Source organism: Cladophialophora yegresii, assembly GCF_000585515.1.
Source record: "Cladophialophora yegresii CBS 114405 chromosome Unknown aczIN-supercont1.1, whole genome shotgun sequence".
NCBI lineage: Eukaryota > Fungi > Ascomycota > Eurotiomycetes > Chaetothyriales > Herpotrichiellaceae > Cladophialophora > Cladophialophora yegresii.
Window position 1 is genome coordinate 2,843,867 of NW_006913045.1, and position 12,516 is coordinate 2,856,382.

General features: G+C 54.7%; 5 protein-coding genes across 5 annotated transcripts; 4 read left to right on the forward strand and 1 right to left on the reverse strand.

Annotated features, from left to right (window-relative positions):
* Positions 1 to 114: 114 nt before the first annotated feature.
* On the reverse strand, positions 115 to 1,593 carry A1O7_01011 (homogentisate 1,2-dioxygenase; the record flags this gene model as incomplete). The annotated part of the gene is made up of 3 exons (XM_007755050.1): positions 115 to 296; positions 367 to 1,466; positions 1,523 to 1,593. 3 exons carry the CDS (start codon positions 1,591 to 1,593, stop codon positions 115 to 117), a joined length of 1,353 nt encoding a protein of 450 aa, XP_007753240.1.
* A 739-nt stretch (positions 1,594 to 2,332) lies between these two features.
* A1O7_01012 (uncharacterized protein) lies at positions 2,333 to 2,827 on the forward strand (the record flags this gene model as incomplete). Its single annotated transcript, XM_007755051.1, has 1 exon — positions 2,333 to 2,827. The coding sequence occupies one exon, from the start codon at positions 2,333 to 2,335 to the stop codon at positions 2,825 to 2,827; it is 495 nt and encodes a 164-aa protein (XP_007753241.1).
* An 840-nt stretch (positions 2,828 to 3,667) lies between these two features.
* A1O7_01013 (uncharacterized protein) lies at positions 3,668 to 4,843 on the forward strand (the record flags this gene model as incomplete). The annotated part of the gene is made up of 1 exon (XM_007755052.1): positions 3,668 to 4,843. The coding sequence occupies one exon, from the start codon at positions 3,668 to 3,670 to the stop codon at positions 4,841 to 4,843; it is 1,176 nt and encodes a 391-aa protein (XP_007753242.1).
* Positions 4,844 to 6,261: 1,418 nt separating this feature from the next.
* A1O7_01014 (uncharacterized protein) lies at positions 6,262 to 7,715 on the forward strand (the record flags this gene model as incomplete). Its single annotated transcript, XM_007755053.1, has 2 exons — positions 6,262 to 6,328; positions 6,388 to 7,715. The coding sequence occupies 2 exons, from the start codon at positions 6,262 to 6,264 to the stop codon at positions 7,713 to 7,715; spliced, it is 1,395 nt and encodes a 464-aa protein (XP_007753243.1).
* Positions 7,716 to 9,023: 1,308 nt separating this feature from the next.
* Positions 9,024 to 10,919, forward strand: A1O7_01015 (uric acid-xanthine permease; the record flags this gene model as incomplete). Its single annotated transcript, XM_007755054.1, has 3 exons — positions 9,024 to 9,363; positions 9,435 to 10,379; positions 10,432 to 10,919. 3 exons carry the CDS (start codon positions 9,024 to 9,026, stop codon positions 10,917 to 10,919), a joined length of 1,773 nt encoding a protein of 590 aa, XP_007753244.1.
* Positions 10,920 to 12,516: the final 1,597 nt, after the last annotated feature.

A 12,516-nucleotide genomic window follows, 5' to 3' on the forward strand; every position in this document is an offset into this window, starting at 1 on the left:
ATTTGCAGCCGCTTGGATCGGACGGTGACTACAATACGTGGCATCTCATATTCCAGATTCAGGGTCATGCAGAGAAGCGCAAACTGAGCATCGCCGCAGCACTGCACCCAGGGTTTACATCTTGGACGGCCTCGTCGGCTTTGGCCTGGGATTCGTGAGCGCCGCCTGCACAGCCCAGTCACTCAGGTAGAGCGGCGACTCAGTCTCGAGCAGGAACACGGTAATTCCGTCCGTCATCAACTTCGTCGGCTTCAGGTCCGCATTACGCGCTTTCTCAAAATCCTCTTCCGTCGCTCCTATCATACAGTTCAGCACAACAAGACAAGACCGAACAAAACAGTCAGCAAGGGTAATACTGGTACGTACCGTGTGTCGTCATTGGCGGATGGAGCCCTGCCACAAAAGGCTTGAATTCCCGCCCCTCATTGAAGGGGTGCTTCTTGTCCTGCTCGGTGATTATGGGCGCGAAGAACTCACTCATCGTATTCCGGTGGTAGTAGGGCAGCCAGAATGTATCCTCGGCGACCTGCCAGCGGGGTGGGATGATGGCAAAGTCCAATACGGCGGTGCCGGGCTCGCGGTGCGACGGTACCGTGAGGACGACGTACAGGCTGGGGTCATGTTCGTCGAAAGCGACGTTCCCAAGCACGCAGAACCGCGCGAGATCATACTTGTACGGGTAGAATGTGCCATGCCAAGCCGCAACGTCGAAGGGCGTGTGATCCTGAGTGCAGCGCCAGAGGCGTCCCGCCTGGCGGGAAACGATGGTATACTCGGCGTTCCGTGCCACGGCGACACCGTCCTGGAGCGAGCCATCGAAGTGCGCCGTCGGGATCTGGAAGTCTCGAACGTTGGCCAGGCCCGTGGAGCCTATGGCACCCAGGTCGGGCAGGCGAAAGTGTCCCTGGAATAGCTCGCAGATGTAGCCACGGCAGGATCCTGAGGGCAGGTTCACACGGTATCGGATACCGCGGGGAATGACGCAGATCTCATTCTGTCGGACGAGCAGATTGCCGAGCTCGGTGTGGATGTCCAGGGCGCCGGACTGCGGAATGATCAAAGAGTCGCCGTCGAGGGAGGAGAACACAGTGTTGGGTTTCATGGACTCTGTGGTGGAGAAGAGCCAGATGGCTAGACCGGTCTTGGTCGCCGGATCGCCGTTTCTAGCGAGAAGGTGCTGGGAAATCCAGTCCGAATTGTCTGGCAGGGGAACGGCAGGCCACATGTAGGAGTTGGGCGTGAGCGTGCTGGGTGTCTTCGGCGTGGCTGTGTCTGTGGATTCTTGGTCATACGGGACGAAGTCCTCGTGATCCAGCGATGAAGTGGCTCGGTACATCCATGTCTGGAGGTTGGTATCACGCGGTGCTGTGAAGGAGCTGCCGCTTATTCTCTCGGTGCGAAGGCCATAGGGAGGTCTTTGAGGAGTATTGTTCACGAGCGGATTGGCTCCTGGGAGGGCCTCTGATCTTGATACGCACTGTCAAATGGGATTTGAGTGGTAGGCCACATGGGTTGTGCTTACGAGTGGTAATTCCCAAAGCCTTGTAGGTAGGTGTAGTTGTCCTTGATGGCGAAGTCTGTCACAGGCGCCATGTTTGTTTCGCAGTATTACACATAATATGCCTCTGTTTCTTGAAGAGGTTGTCATCCGAGAGAGGAGAAGTAGGTTTTTTATATATCTCAGCCTTCGGCCACCAAGAAGACTCCGTCTGAATAAGCGACCAAGAGCATTCTCATAAGCATGGGGAGGCATTTACCAAACCTCCTCGTGAACAATGACACCCAAGAACCAAGGCTGAGGTGAGGCGGCATCTGTCGGTATCGTGATCTTTCTTGGGCTGCGAAATGCGGGGGATGAACTTCCCACGGCCTTCCGCTTCCAAGGCTGCGAACATCCGAGGCACAAGATGCACCTACTCTAAGAAGTATGCAGGCACTGCCTCCAGGCGATATAAAGCCATCGCTAGCTTGCTAGACCTCTTAGGAGCGCGTCGATGTCGGATTCAAAATGTCTTCCCCTGTGACACAGATAATCTACTTGACAGTCAATCCAGATAGAGATCTTGCAAACCCACGATCTGAAGCCGGCAGAAGATGGTCCGAAGCATTGGATTTGCTGGAAGGGCACGGCGGGTTCCGTCGCCTTTATTGGGGTCGATCACCTGAAGACAGGTCCAAAGTCCAGTTACATGTTGGTCGGTATAATTTCCATTGCATTTTCATTTGATTCCATGGAAGGACTCTATGAGCGCGGAACTTGCTCCAGCTGAACTTAACCGGATGCCCCTCCTCGCTATGTCCGTAATCTTGGCGTCGACTAATGGATGGGAGCATGACAGTTCGAGATCAACTCTCTCAACACCAAGACTTCCTCAACTCGCCTCGATTTTCGAAATTCCAGAGCATCCTCAAAGACGAGATCGAATCTCCGACGAGTCTATTAGTCCGTCACGCGTACATTAAGGAGTTTACTCCCGACTGTCAAGCATTGGGAAAGGGCGCCCCGTTCACTGGGTCGGCAATCTACGTTTCCACGGACGCCGCGTGGCATGAAGGTGCTTGGCCGCTGTGGACGCATGTCGTGAGATACGTGGATGGCTGTCTCGGCTGCGCAGGTGGCCCCGTCGTCGAGGCCGTCGACGGGCACGAAAACTCGTACATCGTCTATGTTGGCTGGGAGAGTATCGAGAAACATGAGGCCTACCATCATACCAAGCACTTTGAGCATCGGAGAGTCATTCTGGGATTGGGCAATAAGGGATATCGAGAGTATGGGCACGTCCAGTTTGAAGGTTCACGAGAGCAGCCCGCTGCATGGCGGCTGTGAACGAGTGGGTCGAGAAGTGGCAGGGCATTGTTCAGCTTGGCAATAAGTAATACGGAGTTTCGCTGCGTCTGTCATCTCACGAGAGTTTTAGTCATACGCCGTTGAGCTCCTTCCAATCTATGATAGTCTTCCAGAAGCGGTGCTGGCCGTGATGGTCAGCATTTTATCAGTTGCTGTGGTCGCCTGCCTCGCCCACGGAAAAATACCCCAGGTTTCCTTTAGGTGGCCAGAAATAGGCTGTTGTGGCTGTGTAGCGGTGCCTAGACCGACTGCAAGGTACTGGGGACTAACTAGATGGGGCTCTCCGGGCTCTGGCCCGGGCCTGAATAACCACCCAGTTGGACGAAACATCAGTCGCTCCACCCTCGTTTTGGTCGACCGCCATTCAACTTCATTGGACACGTCAAATGCGGTTTCAGACTTGATTCATCGGACGCTACGGAGTATTCCTCACGATGTCCTGATCGTCCGCCCAGAAATGGTGGGGCGGAGCTTTGGCCTGTGCCCGCCGGAGGGGACTTCGTCTCTGCGCTGCCACCCCAGATGTCCCCGTACGCGCGGCTGCGTGCTGGGCGCATGTTTCGTTCACCGAGTTTGTTCTTGTTCAGCACTCAGCCGCAACCAAGTCAAATCAATCCGTCTCTTCAGGTCAGAAGCTGGGCTTTTGAACCTTTCCTTGTTTTGTCGACTGCTTTGCTTGCGTTTCTGTTTCGGTCGCTGCTCTTTCTTTGTGCTTTGGATTTCGCTCAGTTGATATTCATTGAATTGGAACAATCACCACGACATCGTCGACGAAAAGCAAGCGAGCATTTCAATTTGGACCTCTACTCCCGTTCCAAGATGATCCTACGGCCTCTAGTATCCTGCCTCTCGTTCCTCAGCCTCAGTACCGCAGCGTCATTCAAACCGTCGATATCGGGACGACAGTCGACCTCCTGCAACAATTCGCCTTCCCTCTGCTCGAAACCCTACAACAGCATCGTCCACCTAGGCGCCCACGACTCTCCATTCCTTCGAGACGCCTCGACGGGATTCTCAACCTCAGGCAATCAGTACTATAACTCTAGCGTCCAGCTATCAGCTGGCGTGCGTCTGCTCTCGGCACAGGTCCACCAATCTAACGGAGAATACCATTTGTGCCATTCATCCTGCGACCTGCTGGATGCCGGAATTGTGTCGGACTGGCTGGAAGAGATCAAGACGTGGCTGGACAGCAACCCGAACGAAGTGGTGACGATCCTCCTCGTCAATTCAGACGATGCCACCCCACAAGAACTGGGTGCGCACTTCACGACGGCGGGAATCACAGATTATGCATACGTTCCGCCGTCCACAAGCGTACCTCCGTCCACAGGAGCATGGCCTACACTGCAAGAGTTGATCACCGCAAATAAACGGCTAATGGTTTTCGTCGCGTCGCTTGACAACCCAGCCTCCATACCAACGGAATATGCGTACCTTATGGACGAGTTTACGTTTATATTCGAAAACCCGTTCGAAAACGTCGATCCGAGTGACTTCACCTGTGACCCCGACCGGCCCTCGAGCTTGCAAGGAAATAGCCAAGGTGCAATCGCGTCGGGTCGCATGGCTCTCATGAACCACTTCCTCTATAAGGAAGGCCTCTTCGACATCGAGACTCCTGACGTGGACAAGATCAACGTCACAAATTCACCGGGCAATAGCATTGGCAATCTCGGCTACGCGCTTTCCACCTGTAATTCCCAATATGGCAGACCACCGACATTCACTCTTGTGGACTTTTTCGACGAAGGACCGGCCATCGCTGCCGTGGACGCCTTGAATGGAGTGGCGTCGCCGGTTGGACGGACACCTCTGCCTCCACGAGACACCAGGGAGGATATCGATCGGAGTCAGTCGAGTTTCCAAGGTGTCGTGGATTTGGTAAATGATGTTAAAGACGGGAAGAAACCTAGTGTCGGTGCATGGATCTGGGCTTCTGGGCTGTGGACTTTTGGCGGGATCAATCTAAGTGGCGGGAATGTTCTGGAATGAACATGAGTATCCGGCAAGGGAGCTGAAACGATCTGCGAAGGGCAAAGCGACCGTATGCTAAGTGATGGACGACTATCGGCGTTGCGGGACCGAAATTGATGATATGACACGACGTGATTGATATGGTTTTGGATAGGCTGAGCCTGCACGGATTCTAATACCACAATACGAGATACGGCTTCGAGTCGCTATCAAGCTCACAGAGCTCGCGATAGCGTTGAGCCCGGAACGATCTGGGAACTATCGCACCTTTCCTCAGCCGTTTCTTAACGATTCAAGGCTCAGGAAGACGGCCGTTTTGGTACAGCCTAGTTGCAGATACAAAGGATAGTGCATCAGCATGGAAGAAGCGCATCAACATACAGCTGAAGGGCAACCACGACGTACAACTAGTGAGAAATCCTCGGCAAGTGATGCTGGGGCAACAGATTCAACTGGCTATGGTCAGGAATGCCCACGATGGTCTCATCTTTGACCGGGTAGATGGCACTACTTGTCCAGGATGTTTGTCCATGCGGCCATCGAACAAGACAGATCATCGGTCGCAGACCGTTTTCCCTCAAGCCCGGACCAGGGTCCTCTGGTCGACTTGCCATTGCGGACCCTAGAGTGCAGAGGGGGAAAACACAGATCAGGTTACCCGCCACAAAGCTGACGGCTGGTCTCGCCTGACCTGACGGGGCTCACTAACATGGGAGACAACTCGAGCGCTGTGATAGAGTTGGGGAATGTTCAGCCACACCGGCAAGAGATGCGCAGACCGAGCAAAGGTCCTCCACGCCCAGCTGGGGCTAGGTTGTGGTATTACCGATGCCAGAAGGAAACCATAGGCGACAGCTAGAGGAATATATGGCATCGAGAAAAACGACGTCTTCTCCGTACTTGTCAATGATGACGCGGACGAGGGCACCCACGGATGTTGGGCCACTGCTGACAGTGTTGCAACTCATCCAGTATATGTTGTGATTGATGGGATATTCCATGCATGAAAGTATTCATTGCGCCGAAGGAGGCAACCCGCCTCGATTCACAGCTATCCCGGGTCCTTCTTCCTGAGTCTCGATGAGAGATACGTAGGTATCCGCCGCAAATCGAACAGAACCGATTCTGGTGTCACAAAATGTAGGCTTATGCTGGTTGTCACCTCATCGTAGAGGCCACCTTCCCTCCCTTGCCTTCCATTCATTTTCCCCGCAGTGTCACTGTGGTCGTCGCGTGGCAGTGGCTGGGCAATCTCGTCCCTGTCCATCCCCGAACCGAACGTCTTGGCTCCAGATTACGTTGCAGTGCATTTAACAAATTGTGGGGAGCTTCATTCTCTTCTGCCGGCTGCCTCTCTATTCCACCGACCGTGCTCAGCCGAGATACCTCTTTGCGAGTCATTCACTTGATTCGCGCCCAAATCTCGCTCGTCCATCATGGACTACTTCAAATCACTTGTGGGCGGCAAGCCGTCGCAGGCGCCCATTGTCGCAGAAGATGCAGGTAAACAAAGCTGTTTCTCCCCTGCACCAGTGCCATATACTTACCCGGTTCTCATTCAGACTTCGCCGACTTCGCGGCAGCTCCCCCTCCATCGCCGGCTTCCATCCCCGCCTCGCCAGCCGATGCGCAAGCAGCAAGTCCAACAGGAGCCAATCTCGCGGCAGGAGATCTACCCCGGCAATTGACCTACACGAAATGGTACCGAGTATGGGAGCGAACGCAGCTATCGGACTTCACCATGGAGGCCATCCTCATTCCTTTCCTCCTGCTTGCTCTGCTGGTGCACTTTTGGGGTACGAGGACGAACAGGCGCAAGGCGCGGAAATGGATCGCCGTGCATGAACCATTGCTGGAGCGAGAGTTTGCGCTGGTGGGTTACGGCCCGGCACCACAAGAGACAATAGAAGCGGCGTCCACCCCGGTAGACGCAAGCCTCTTCAAGGAGCTGGTCAAGAAGAGCGGGAACGGCGTGTCCGAGGATCTGCTCAAGGAGAAATCTGCCTATGAGTTCGAGTCGTATGCGACAGGCCGCCAGAACGTGGCCTTCGCCGACATCAAGATCTCCCTCAAGAGAAGGATGAACCCTCTGGTCTTGATCGCCGAGGAAGTCACGGGCCTCTTCATCGAAAGCATCAAGCCCAAGCCCGAAAGAATCGAAGCAGTCATCTATGCCTTCGACGGCAAGGAGAAGGACTTTGTGCCCCCTCCAGTGCCCGGCTCCGAGGAGGCAGGCAAGCAAAAGGGCGTGAGCAACTCGAGCTACGACCCGTTCGTCTTCGCCGTGGTCAATAAGCTGGCAATGCGTCGCCTGCGCGACGAACGCTACGACCTCTCCCTCACCTTCACCAAGGACAACGCCAAACTCCCCGAGTGGGCCACCGTCATGAGCGAGTCCGCCGAAGTCAGCGAATGGCTGCTCACCAAGGACCTCGTCGACGCCGTCAAGGAAGCCGGGCCGGACCACTTCCAGTATTTGATAATTACGGACCAACCGCACGACAAACCCACCAACCTGAACGAGACGGCGCAGAAGAAACGGCTGCACCTGGCCCTCAACCTGCCCTCGTCCGAGGAGCACTACTTGCACACCCTGCCGCTGTTTGCCCTCTTCCTGCGCCTGCCTGATTTTCTGGTCTCAAACGCAAAACTCCGCCCGGAGGTCTTGCGCAAGATCAATGCCACCCGCGACCAGGAGAAGAGCAAACTCAAGAAGATATCTGACAAGGAAGCCGAAGAGGAGCGCCTGAGGCAGCTGGATAAGTTGAAGAAGGAGGAGCGCGACCGCAAGATGAAGGGCATGAGCGCCGAGGAGCAGCGCAAGTTCCTGGACCGCGAGAACGAAAAGCAGCGCAAGAAGAACGAGAAGAAGATGACCCGCCGTGGTTAGGTGGCTATGTAGAGCAGCTAAGTCTTGAGTTTCTGTGCATAGTCCCAAGAAGCAGAGTCGCCTTGTTTGTTGTTATACCTCCAAGGCCGAGAGTCAGCTTGTTCATTGTACAGTATCTCGATGCGCCAGCAGCCAGCCGCCAGCCGCCAGCCAGTGCAAGCAGCGCCGGGTAGGCGGTACATCATATCCAAATGCACATCCGCAGCCCAGCTCATTTCGGCTTGTGCTGTGTTGCCGCGGAAAAAATTCATTTACAGTCTCGACAGTATATATCGTACCTAACTAACTTCCTTAAGTAGCTCGCCTAAATGGGATGAGTACATTACTGTATGCACTCACAAAAGCCAAAAAGGCCTGGCAAGATGGATGGCTGCTGCACACACACACAGACACACAGCTATCAGACAAACAAAACTATGTCAGGACCTGGGTATGTTGTGCCCTAACCCTCGACGCAGTGAGCGTCAGCTGTGAATACCAGGTCACAGTAGGGCACACATGTGTCTTGCTGCACGAGCTTTGAGCTCTATTTGACCTGATATCGGCCTGGGCTTTTAATGTAAGAGGTAGCGAGATATCGCCCCATAGTCGCATGCCGACCAAGATCGGACGTGCTCGTGCTCATCATCTCAGGCACATCAGGAGCAACTCGGCAACATACCTCGTAGTCTGCAGGGCTTTATCTCTAGGTCATGCCGTGCTACGTCAAACGTGCAACTATGCGAGCTGCACACCAAAGAGCGCCTATAATTCACGTGGAAGAAACAAGATGAGGTGGAAAATTCTTGTGACTGGCAAGATTGAGTAAAGGTGGAAGCTTATCTGATGTCGGTGGACACCGGGCCAATCAACGCTCCTGGATAAGCTTTATGGCGGGCCCCATGAGGGGCAGCTATCGGAAGGCGTGTTCCGACGACGCGTTTTGTCAAAGCAGCTCCCGATCTCCTCCCATTTATGGCTCCCTTCTGATTACTCTTCGCCGCCGCCCGAGGGTTGGGAGCTCGCTGGTGTGGATCTCCAGACGATCGGTCCTTGCAGACCAGCTCTGGCCATACGCCATATTGATATGCGAAAATTCGGTTGGTGGTTGCTCGGCGGAGCTGGCCATGGCCCGTCGAGTCAGAAACTCCAGATCGGTAAAAGAAGATTCTATATTAGAGCTCGGTGCCATGCCTCTGTCGGTCTTGGTCTTGTTACAGGCTGAACGGAGCTATTGAACACGAGCCCACCACAAATTCTGTTTCCTGCTCACCTCCAGCCGAACAATCGCAGACCTGATTTTCTCAAAGTGCCACCAGAACATTCACAATGGGTGAAGCACAGAGCCTCCCTCATATGGGACCGAAGAAGACCTTCGCCGACCGTGCCAACGGCTTGCGAAAGGCCCTCTTCACGAGGAAGGGTCTCGTCGGCGACTATGACTACGCGTTCCTCTTCCGACCGAACCTCCCTTTTCTCACCAAGACTCGCCGGGCATCACCGTTTTTCGGCCTTGACGACTCGATGCCGGTCGTCCTTGCTCTTTTGCTAGGTTTCCAGCATGCGCTTGCAATGTTGGCGGGCATCATAACACCTCCACTCATTTTGGCCGGCGCGGGCGGCGTCAACCTGCCTGTAGATTGGCAACAATATCTTGTTTCGACCTCTTGTGAGTTCGACTTTTCCCCCTATCCGTCGCTTTCCGTACGCAGGCATAGACTGACTGACTGATTGTTGCAGTGATTGTCTGTGGCATTCTGTCTTGTATCCAGATCACAAGATTCCATATCTGGAGGACGCCATATTACGTCGGAACAGGCTTGATCTCTGTTGTGGGCACATCCTTCGCCATCATTCCTGTCGCTACTGGCGCTTTCACTCAAATGTATGCCAACGGTAAATGCCAGCTGGATGCCGATGGCAACCGCCTGCCATGTCCCGACGCATACGGTGCACTGATCGGCACTTGCGCTCTGTGCGCCTTGGTGGAAATTGCGCTCTCTTTCCTGCCACCGAACGCGCTGCGGAAGATCTTCCCACCCATTGTCACGGGTCCGACGGTCATCCTCATCGGTGTGTCCTTGATTGAGTCGGGATTCCAAAACTGGGCCGGCGGTTCCGGTCTGTGCGCCGCCAGGCCGGAGAGCGGGCCGTTCCAAGTTTGTCCTCAGGAGGGCGCTCCTCACGCTCTCCCGTGGGGAAGTGCAGAGTATATTGGATTGGGATTCTTGGTCTTTGTGACCATCTTACTCTGCGAACGCTTTGGTTCGCCTATCATGAAGTCCACCAGCGTCATCCTTGGTCTCTTGACTGGCTGTATTGTCGCGGCAGCCTGCGGATACTTCGACAATTCGGGCATCAACTCTGCCCCAGTCGGCTCCTTCATCTGGGTGAAAACCTTCAAGCTGAGTCTTTACGGCCCACTCGTCTTGCCCATCATGGTGGTCTTCATCATTTGCGCTTGTGAGGCCATTGGCGACATCACCGCCACCTGTGATGTCTCCCGCCTCGAGGTCGAGGGTCGTCAGTTCGAGTCTCGCATCCAAGGCGGTGTCTTGGCTGACGGTCTCAACGGCTGCTTGGCTGCATTGATGACCATCACGCCAATGTCGACCTTCGCCCAGAACAACGGCGTCATTGCCTTGACACGATGCGCAAATCGCAAAGCCGGGTACTTCTGCTGCTGTAAGTCAAAAACTCACCGTCTAATGTCACGGTTGTCTAACGATTTCCGCAGTCTTTCTGATCGTTGCCGGTATCTTTGCCAAGTTTTCGGCCGCGCTTGTCGCCATTCCATCGTCAGTTCTAGGTGGCATGACCACTTTCCTCTTCTGTGCGGTGGCGGTGTCTGGAATGGCCATTGTCAACCGAGTCCCCTTCAACCGGCGAACTCGATTCATCCTGACGGCATCACTTGCTCTGGGATACGGCGCCACGCTTGTCCCCACGTGGTTCAACTATGTCTTCACATATCAGGGTGACAATCACGCACTTCGAGGCTTCTATGACGCGCTCGTGCTGGTCTGCGAGACAGGCTTTGCTATTACCGCGTTCGTGAGCATGATTCTCAACCTGACTCTGCCAGATGAGATCGAAGACATCCCGGCCGCAGAGCCCCAGCAGGATATGCTTGTGAAGCCCGGGTCTGATGCGGGAAGTTCGGCTGCTGAAGGCGTTGAGACCAAAGGCCAAATGAGTGTTGCGCCGGGCAAGGAGCTTGTGTAAGAATTTTGTTGTAGAAAGATACCCAGTTTCATAGTCAGACACGACTCTCACCCTGGAGAGGAGAAAGTCATTGTCCCAGCCCTTCCATGCTTGCCTGGGCTCATCTCTTGTCTGGCGCTCTTAGGTCGTTCGCCAAACATACCGCCGCATGTGGACTTGAGAGAATGGTAAGCTCGGCAATGCGCACTCTGCATTGTGAAAAGAGTCACAATGCTGCGCTCACTGCGGCCTCGGTCCAAAAGGGAAAACGGACACACCAGTCAGGAAAGGTCATCCCACCGATCTCCGAAATACTTGACTAGCTCTCACAATGCCGCGTGATATCTACTAGGCTCCGTGACAGATCGGGCGCACGTGGACGACGATCAGTTCAGATCACTGGCCAAAGCACTGATGGACTGGACGCACTAAGCAGGCGAGCGGGTGCTCTCCACGGCTGGACTATCACCCGGACACGTTATTTGGAAAGGTGGCAGTTTGGCGACGAGCATGTGCCGTGACGAGAGAAGCAGCGCGAAGCATTATTGGGCCGAGACTTGTGTCTGTTACCGTGTGGCGCAGGCGCTGCTCACCAAGCTTGGGTTGACCGTTGCCTCATTTCTGGTTCATCTCCGGCACAACTTTGTCGACCTTCCTCATTCTTGCTAATGCTTGACTGCCTTAGGGGCCATGGCGAGGGAACAATGGCGCCTCCTACTCAAATACCAGGTGCATGACAGACGCTCTCTTCCCTAAACATCAAGGAGGTGTTTCGAGCCACGAACGCAGGGCGCTGTCTTGCCGCAGATACACAAGTGGGCCGACGTTTATCCTCCGTCTCCTCTCAATTTAGCCTCATGCCTGCCGCCTTCTACACCCCAGCATCGACTTTACCCGTCTTGGGTGTTGAAGATGCGTGGCATGCCTGCTGCCACCGTGTTGCATCGCAACCTCCACTTGAAGAACACGCGACCGGACACAGCTGGTCTCATGGAGCACCATGGAGAAACATGAACAAATAATGGAGCTGCATCCAGTACCCCATGGGGCCGTGTCCGAAGATCAGCCTATGGGTCTCGTGTATCCTCGAATTTAGCCGGATATGCAGGAAGCTGGAGTTCCGCCCCAGCTAGTGGAGGAATACTCCTCATCTCATTGCTGGACGCGGACCGTTGGCTATTATCCGTCCAGCAAGAGCCTGGATCTCAAAGACGTGGAGGGAAATCTGGGGGAAAGGGGGAGGAGCTTCTCCCGCTTCTACGGGGGAAGTCTATGATGCAGGAGACTTTTCTTCGATGCGTCTTCGTCCGGCTCGATTGGACCGTAAACACGCGGGGGCCGCGCAAGTCGATCCAACTCCGCAAGCTAGACCCCGTCTTTTTGGGAGGGTCAGCAGGCGGTCTTTTGAGTCTCAATTACCCAAGGCCAAGGCTGAGGATAAATGCTTTCACCAAAGCGGAGGCCGACAGCGTTCGCCGCAAGGCTCTGGATGATCAATCATCTGCCACCCAGAAAGCCACGAAAGCGGTGACCACCACAAGACAAGTCTCAACCCCTGGTCAAGCATCGATCGAAAGGGATTGTCTGTCACCTTGGCGGATTCAAGCTATGCCGTAAG